We start from the raw sequence: 7,992 nt of genomic DNA, 5'->3' as shown, positions 1-7,992 counted from the left end.
TAACCTATAACCCTACCCTAACCCTGACCCTAACCCTGACCTTTGGCTCTCCCCGTAGGCCCCCCGGCTGGAAAAGGAAAAGGGCAAGCGGGAATAAGGGGGGCGGGGGCAAGGGGGGCGGGACTGCGTGGCGGGGCTGGCTAGGCAGGGAAAGAAAAGGCCCTTCCAAGGAGGCGAGGGGCGGGCCACAAGCCACTAGAGTCGTGCCGGGTCTCGACTACCAGAGAGGGGCCGCCGCCGGCGCACACGGGCGCTGCCGGCGTGCCGAGGCGGGCTCTCTCCGCAGGGTGAGGGCCAGGCAGGGCATACAGTCTTCGGGACCGGCGGGTGGAGCTTGGAGCGCCGATCGAGTTTTGCGGCGCAGTCGAAGTGAGAACCCATCTCGGGCTTGGCTTGGGGCGCTGAGAGCGGATACACTAGACATCGCTCTCTCGCCGTCGCGGCCGGAGAGGACGCGAGATTTTTCCCCTCCCCGCGATCCCGTTGCCGTTCTTTTGACTTTTCGCCCGGAGAGAACACACCCGACCCCCGGGCCGTGTGGATATAGGTGGAGGCTTGTAAGTTGTATATTCGAGTACACGCGCGATGCCAGGGAGCCTGTTCAGCGCTCTTCAGACTTCACAGATCACACGCTCTCGACTTACGACTAGAGACACCGACCGCCCCGGACGGGCAGGCTGCCCCGCGCGCCGGTGAAGGCCCGCGTGAGTCCGTGCCCGTTGCCGTTCGCGCTGCGCAACACTGAGACCGCGGCCGCCTCGCTCCGCCTCGCGCGCTGTATGCCTCTGCACGCAGCGGACGCCTCTGCGGCGGTCGGCGGTCGGGAGAGGGGCAACGCCGCGCTCGCCTCCGCCACTTGCCTCTCTAGCAGCCGCTCCAGCCGCATCCGCTCCGCCGCCGCCCGCGCGTCCGCCGCCATCCTCGCGTCGACCCTGGCCGCTGCGCGCGGCGACGGCGCCTCGCCTGGCTGCGCGCCCCGCCCCGCCCGTGCTCTCCGGAGCGGCGCAAAGGTGCACTCTGCGGCCTCCTCCCTCTCTCTCCGCGCCGCAGCCTCTGCCGCGGCGGCCGCCTGCCTCGCTCGCAGCTGACTCGCCTCGGCGTGCAGCCGCTCGTGTGCGGACGGCCGCGGGGGCGAGGCCTCCACACGCTGCCCACTTGGCCGCTGCCCGCAGGGCTGGACTGGCGAAGCGGCGGGCGTGTGGGGCCGCCGCTGCGGCGAGCCTCTCCCCTCGGCCGCCGCCGCCGGCCGCCGCCGCGCCTTGCCGGGCGCCGCCGCCTCCCTACACGCCGCCCTCGCCACCGCCGCCCTCGCTTCCGCTGCCCTCGCCGCCGCCACCCAGCTCGCCGCCGCGTCCTCTGGCTCGCGCCCGGCAGGAGGATGCACCGCCACAAGAGGATGCACCGCCGATGACGGCGCGGCGCGGGTGGTGGGAGGCGCCCTCGGCCTCGGCCTCGGCCTCGTTGGCGTGGCCGCAGGAGGGTCCGCCGCTGAGGCCAGCGTCCGCCGCCTCGCCGCCCGCTGGCTGCAGAGGTAGGCCGAGATCGGAGACTCATGTTTGAGCCTGGAGAGCTGGTCGCAGAGCTGACTCACTGGCTCCACCTCGGCCGGCGCGCGAGCTTGGCTGGCCGGCTCTGGCGGCGACGAGGCTGGCCGATAGTCCTCGTAGCTGGGACTCGGCGGGAGCTGCGCCAGCGCGTACGGCGGCAGTGCGCGGGCGGCGCATGGAGACGGGGGAGGTGCGTGTTTCGTTGAGCGGAGGCTGCCAGGCCAGCGGGCGGACATGCTGGCGCCTCGAGCAGAAAGAAAGAAAGAAAAAACTGGCGACCCAGGTAAAATTCTTTCGGACGCTGTGAGTCAGCGTTCGGGCCTCAGCGTTCGGGTGGCGTGGTCCTTCTTTCGCATGTCCGACTGGGCAGGTGGCGGTTCTCTCCCTTACCGCATGTCGCGCATCGAGGAGGCCCTGCCGTTCGAGGACGTCAGGGCCTCGTGGAAGACCCGTCGCGAGGCGTGGCTGGGCGAGGTCTTTGCCTCGGCGGGCTCTGTTGTGGAACTGGCCGGTTTGCTGGCGGAGCTCTGCCGCTCCCTGACGGCGTCCGCGGTCTCCTTTTACTTTGACCGGTCGCGCGACGAGCATGAGCGCCTCTGCAGCGCGCTCTGCGACCTCGCCTCTGGCCGCCGCTCCGACCCGAACGGCGTGTCGCTCCGCACGCTCGTCGCGGCGCTCGAGGCGGTGGCCCTTCCTCCGACCGAGGCGTGCGAGAAGAAGCTGATGGAGGACGGGGAGCCGCTCGAGCTGGGCATCGGCGACCTGGGGCCCGATCTCGCAAAGGGAGACCGCGCCCTCGCGCTCGACATCCGGCACGCGTGGTGCGCCGCGCAGGTGGTCGCCGTGCGAGAGGGGCCGGTCGCAGGGACGGACGAGCTGCGCATCCACTACGACGGGTGGAAGGCCAAGTGGGACGAGTGGATCCAGCGCGACTCGGGGCGGTTGAGGCTGCCGGGGCGGCCTCCCAAGCCCGCCTTCCCTCCGCTCGACAAGCCAACTGCCGCAAGCAGCGGCGGCGGCGGTGGCGCGGCGCAGGGCCCGCGGGCAGGCGGCGGTGAGGGCGGCAAGAAAACGGGCGGCGTCGAGGGCGGCAAGGCGGCGAAGCGGCCGCGCGAAAACGGAGGCGATGCGGAGCGGGCGGGGAAGGCGGCGGGGAAGGCGGCGGAGAAGGCGGCGGAGAAGGCGGCGGGGAAGGCGGCGGGGAAGGCGGCGGAGAAGGCGGCGGAGAAGGCGGCGGAGAAGGCGGCGGAGAAGGCGGCGGAGAAGGCGGCGGGGAAGGCGGCGGAGAAGGCGGCGGAGAAGGCGGCGGAGAAGGCGGCGGGGAAGGCGGCGGAGAAGGCGGCGGAGAAGGCGGCGGGGAAGGCGGCGGAGAAGGCGGCGGAGAAGGCGGCGGAGAAGGCGGCGGAGCTCGCGCAGATCGAAGTCAACGAGAGGACGATGCGCTGGACCGCGAGCCGCGGGTCGGCCGCGGCCGAGGCAGCGCAGTCGGCGGCGTTCCGGTCCGTCTCGCAGGGCGGCGGCTCGAGCAGCAAGGTCCGCCAAGCGCCGACGCCCACGCCGGCTCAACCCACGCCAGCGCCGGCGCCCAGGGGTCGCCCACCCGCGAGCGGCAAGCAGAGCGAGGCGGCGGGTAGCGGCACGCAGAGCCAGGCGGCGGGTAGCGGCAAGCAGAGCCCGGCGGCGAGCGGCAAGCAGAGCCCGGCCGGCGCCGGGAGCGGCGCTGGCGCCGGCCGGCGGCGGGGCGGCATCTCCCCCCCGGCGGAGAAGAAGCGCTCCTCCGCCCCGCCCGCGCGAGTGGAGCCGTCCTTCGGCGCCGCCGCGGGAGGCAAGGGGCTCGGCGGAGGGGGCGGGAGGAGGGGCGGCTCTCCGCCTGCCCGCGTCCGGCCGGGCAGGCCTGCGTCGGTGGGCGTCACTGTTGAGGACGAGGCGCGCGAGCTGCGGGGGGCGGGCGGGCGGGGGGGGGGGGGGGGGGAGCGCTTGAGCACCCCTTGAGCAGCTCTGTGGCGCCTCTCAGGCGACCACCGACGCGAAGCTGTGGGAGGGAGCGCACGCCTCCGGCTGGCGCGCGGCGGCGGCGGGCGGGGCGGCGGCGGCAGGGTTGTGGTGTGGACGTGTCGCTGAGTCGTGCCCGTAGGCGGCTGCACGACAAGGGCCAAGGCCACTACTTGCGGGTTGGGCCGGACGGCACGCGCCACACAAACAAGGCGGACGCACTCTCGAGAGGTGGGCGAGAGATGGGCGAGAGATGGGGAGAGGCATCTCCATGCCTGACGTAGGCCGACGCCCTCGAGGCGAGGCGCGACAGCAAGGCCGCCGGCAAGGCCGCCGCCGCCTCTCCCGGGCCCGCCGCCAGCGCGTCGCCGCCACGCCCGGAGGTTGGCACGTCTGCAGAGGCGCCGCTGCCGGCGCCGTCGTCGTCGGCGCCTCCGCCGCCGAAGGGGTCGTCCTTGCTCCGTGACGGCGAGGCTGTGTCTGTGGGCGACAAGCTCGTCTCGCTCGACGTGCGGGAGGTGTGGGTCGAGGGGTCGGTGGCCTCCGTCAGGGAGGGCGCGATCAAGGCGCGCTGCCGCAGCCGGGCGAGGTCCGCGACACGTCCGCGACGCGCCCCATGACCCGTGACCCCTCCCCCCCCCCCTAGGTGCACTACCGCGGCTGGGCGAGGCGGTGGGACGAGTGGGTCGCTACGGGGGTCGGGAGGCTGCGCCGGATCACGCAGTGGTCCGCCGAGCCGGAGGCGGCGTCGAGCGGTCCGCCCGCCGCTTACGTGCTGCCGGAGGATTGCGCCGCTTGCCAGGGGAGGCACGTCGCTCACCAGTGCGGCAAGGGGCGAGTCGGCTCCGAGAGCCTGCGCGAGGCGAGATTACCCGAGATTACCCGAGATTACCCGAGATTACCCGAGATTACCCGAGATTACCCGAGATTACCCGAGATTACCCGAGATTACCCGAGAGCTTGCGCGAGGCGCCCGAGAAGCGCCGCACTGAACGAGAGACGGCGTGGGTGGCGTGAGGAGACGGGTGTGAGCAGGCGCTCGAGAAGCCGATCCGCCCCTCCGCCGTCGCCGGCGTCGAGGCTGCCGTCGGCGCGGCGAAGGCGGAGCAGCGCGCGGGCGAGAAGAAGAGGCTCAGTCGCCCGCCGCCAAAGGCGGGGGCAAGTCGCTCCGGGAGCAAGCGGCCGGCAAAGGCGCAGAAGGTCGAGCAGGCCCACGGCGGTGGCGTGCGGCTCCGGCTCAAGGGCGTCGATGGTGCCGCACGCCTCTTCCGGGGCGCGCAGCAGCCGCTGCCGCCGCCGAAGGCGCCCGCGGCTCCAAAGGCGCCTACCGGCAAGAGGAAGGGGCCAAAGGGGCCGCAGCAGCCGCCCGCGCCCCCTCCTCCGCCGCCGCTCTCGGTGCAGCCGACGACGCTGCAGCCTCCGGGCTGGCGGGGCGGCGAGCCGGCTGCGGAGGAGGACGAGGAGAGCGGCTCCAGCGCCGAGGCCGCCTCTCCGTGCGCCAGTGACGCGCCCGTTGCTGCTCGCGTAGGAGATGGGCCTGATCATGGAGGCCACCTCGCCCATCCGCGGGTCGGGGCCGGGCGGCGCGGCGGCGGCGGGCAGCGCGGCGGCTCCTCGGCCGGGGCCGCAGCCGATGCTGCTGCATCTCGAGCCCCGTGCGCTGCGGGAGGCGCCCGCGCTCCCTTCCGTGTCGGACCATCGCGTCCTGCCGCGCCGCTCTCGCGGCGCCGTCTGCTCAACCCCCCCCCCCCCCGCGCGCCCCTGCTCCCTTCCCAGGCGCTGCTCGCGCTGCAGCTGACGCGTGACTTGCTGCGCGGCCTCGCCGCGAGCCCGTCGCTGATGCCGGGCGGCGTCGAGGACTACTTCGTCCGGCTCAACATGGGCTCCAAGAACTACATGTACGTCCCCGCGCAGGTCGTCAAGATGCAGTCGCCCGAGGGGGCGAGCGGAGAGCACCAGATGCAGGTGCGCGGCGCGGACCGCAACCGGCCCTCGTCTCTGACGCTCACGCGGCTCACCTACGTCTCCAACAAGCCCTTTACGGAGGAGGCGCGAGATTACCCGAGATTACCCGAGATTACCCGAGATCCAACAAGCCCTTTACGGAGGAGGCGAGATTACCCGAGATTACCCGAGATTACCCGAGATCCAACAAGCCCTTTACGGAGGAGGCGAGATTACCCGAGATTACCCGAGATTACCCGAGATCCAACAAGCCCTTTACGGAGGAGGCGCGCGCGGCAGTGGCGGCAGTGGTGGCCCTGCGCCAGCCCTCTTGCCGCGTTGAGTCGACTCCACTGCTCGCCGCAGGAGCTCTCCGAGATCGCGTCCAACCTCGCGAGCGGCGTGCTGCGCAACTTGCCGCAGGCTGTCGCGCGCAGCATGGGCGCCCGCCGCGCCGCCGGCATGACCAAGCTGCAGCCGCGCCGGAGCGAGGCGGCGCCCGCTCCGGCCCCCGCGTTTGCCGCTACCGTTGCTCGCGCGCGCGCGGATGCGTTGCCACGCGCCGCTGCCGCGGCGGCGCCGCCCGCGTGTGCCGGCGGCTACGCCGTGAGCAGGCCAGCGCTGTCGGGCGCGGAGCAAGCGGCCGCACATGCACATGCGCAAGGTTTCGCCAGTTCGGCGGCGGGGAGGCCGTTCGGCTCGTCGGGCGGCGCGGCGATGATCGCGCCGGCCGCACCCGTCGGCGCTGCCACCGCCGCCGGACTGCAGTTTGCAGGGACGCCAATCGCCATGGCGGCGCCCGTCGGCGGCGGTGGTGCGATGTGTCACCCGATGATGGTTGGCCCGCAAATCACGCGGTGCAGAGCAGCCCCTGCGCCACTCATGACCCTTGCGTCGCACTGCTCGCCAGTGCCCCCCCCACCACACACACACACAAAGCCGCCCCCTCAACGCTGCCCCCCCGCCCCGCCGCAGGACGCAGTCGGTCGACGCCGCCGAGATCCTCGCCGCGTGCTCCGGCGCTTTTGGCGGCTCCGGCACTGCCGCCTGCACCGCCCCTGCTGCCTCACCCCAGCCGAGCCCGCTGACGGCAGCGCAGGCGGCCGCTACCTTCCCAGCGACCGCGGCGGCAGCGACTGCGGCGGCAGCGGCAGAGACAGCGACCGCTGCGGCGGCGGCGGCCAACGGAGGCAGCTCAGTCGCGCCCGGGGTGGAGACGTACCAGAGCGAGGGTTCGGCTGCCATGGGCTCTATCCCGCTGCACTCGAGTGGCGCGGCGCTCGCCCAGGCGCAGGCGGCGCTCGCGTCGCTGCAGGCGCAGGCGGCGGCCAGCGACCACCTTTCCAGCCTGCATTCTGGCTCGGCCGCCTAAGGGCAACAAGGAGTAGGAGCGGCGGCAGCGGCCCCCTTGTAGTAGACGCGGTCACGCACCGTGTACGTCTCCGCGGCACAATGCATGTTCCCGCGTGACTCTGGTGTGCTGTGTGGTCTGCCCTGCGCCCCGATTACGTGTGGGGTGCGCGGCCTACGTTGAGACACACAGCACATCGAAATGGAGGGTTATATGCGGACTAAGTACACCCCCACGGTTTTTGAACGTACACGCACCACACACACACAAAGACTCCAGTGAGCGGGCCTGCGAGCCTACCCTACACGGCTACAGTAAGCGAGACGATCGAGCTTCGAGGGCCCCACCTTCCACCCTATACCCCCGACTCGGCACTCGCCGCCGCTGGACCTCTGAGGTCCTCCCCAGTGTCTCACCCCACCTTACCTCTGCCCCCCCCCTCCCCCCATCCCTCTGCCTCCCATAGGGCAGGATAGCACTAGCATATGCGCCTGCGCACACTGGGCCCACATAGATGTGACCCCGCCCACTCGAGTGCGGCGCCCGGGGATGCTAGTGCTTGAGAAGAGACACCACAAACGCGGCACGGCCCGTTTTGGATGTCTGCGGAGATTCTGTCTTAGCACACACAGTGCGAGTCATTCGGAGTCATTCGATGGCCAGAGTGCGATTGTGTGTGTGCGGGAGTTGGTGTGTCGGGAGGGAGGGGCAGGCTGCTCACCCACGGACGTGCACCGGGCCAGTGCTTGCACTTTGAATGCCGTGGGGCTCCTGCCCGTGTCCGGGTGTGGAGATGCGAGGGTCGCCCCCCCTTGCCCCACCACTTTGTGTGTGTGGAGAAATCTACCTTACCTTACCTTACCTTCTCGCCGCTTTCCGCCCACTGTGAATTTGTGTAACTAGCTCTGTGTCCTGACTTGCCAACAATAATACGAGATAGTCTCGATGTGTCGAGGTCTCTATGCATTATGCGTGGGAGGCCCCCCGAGAGTTGCCCGGTGGCTGTGCAACATACCGCAGTGACGCGCCCTACCTATGCAAGCGGGTGGCCGGTGCGGCCACAGGGTTGCCCGTGCGGGGGTGCCCCCTCGCACCAACGCAGTCCAGACGAAACGACAACGCGTCTCTGCCAACGTGCACAACGCGCAATCGAGGCAC

General features: G+C 71.4%; 1 protein-coding gene across 1 annotated transcript; it reads left to right on the top strand.

Annotated features, from left to right (window-relative positions):
- Positions 1–1,940: 1,940 nt before the first annotated feature.
- Positions 1,941–7,078, top strand: EMIHUDRAFT_468577 (hypothetical protein; the record flags this gene model as incomplete). Its single annotated transcript, XM_005781508.1, has 10 exons — positions 1,941–3,449; positions 3,562–3,650; positions 3,682–3,751; positions 3,824–4,057; positions 4,186–4,350; positions 4,575–4,934; positions 5,068–5,226; positions 5,316–5,504; positions 5,850–6,340; positions 6,459–7,078. 10 exons carry the CDS (start codon positions 1,941–1,943, stop codon positions 6,853–6,855), a joined length of 3,663 nt encoding a protein of 1,220 aa, XP_005781565.1. The 3' UTR covers positions 6,856–7,078.
- Positions 7,079–7,992: the final 914 nt, after the last annotated feature.

This window comes from Emiliania huxleyi, assembly GCF_000372725.1.
Source record: "Emiliania huxleyi CCMP1516 chromosome Unknown EMIHUscaffold_200, whole genome shotgun sequence".
Taxonomy (NCBI): Eukaryota; Haptophyta; order Isochrysidales; family Noelaerhabdaceae; genus Emiliania; species Emiliania huxleyi.
This window is presented reverse-complemented; position numbering and strand designations above follow the sequence as displayed.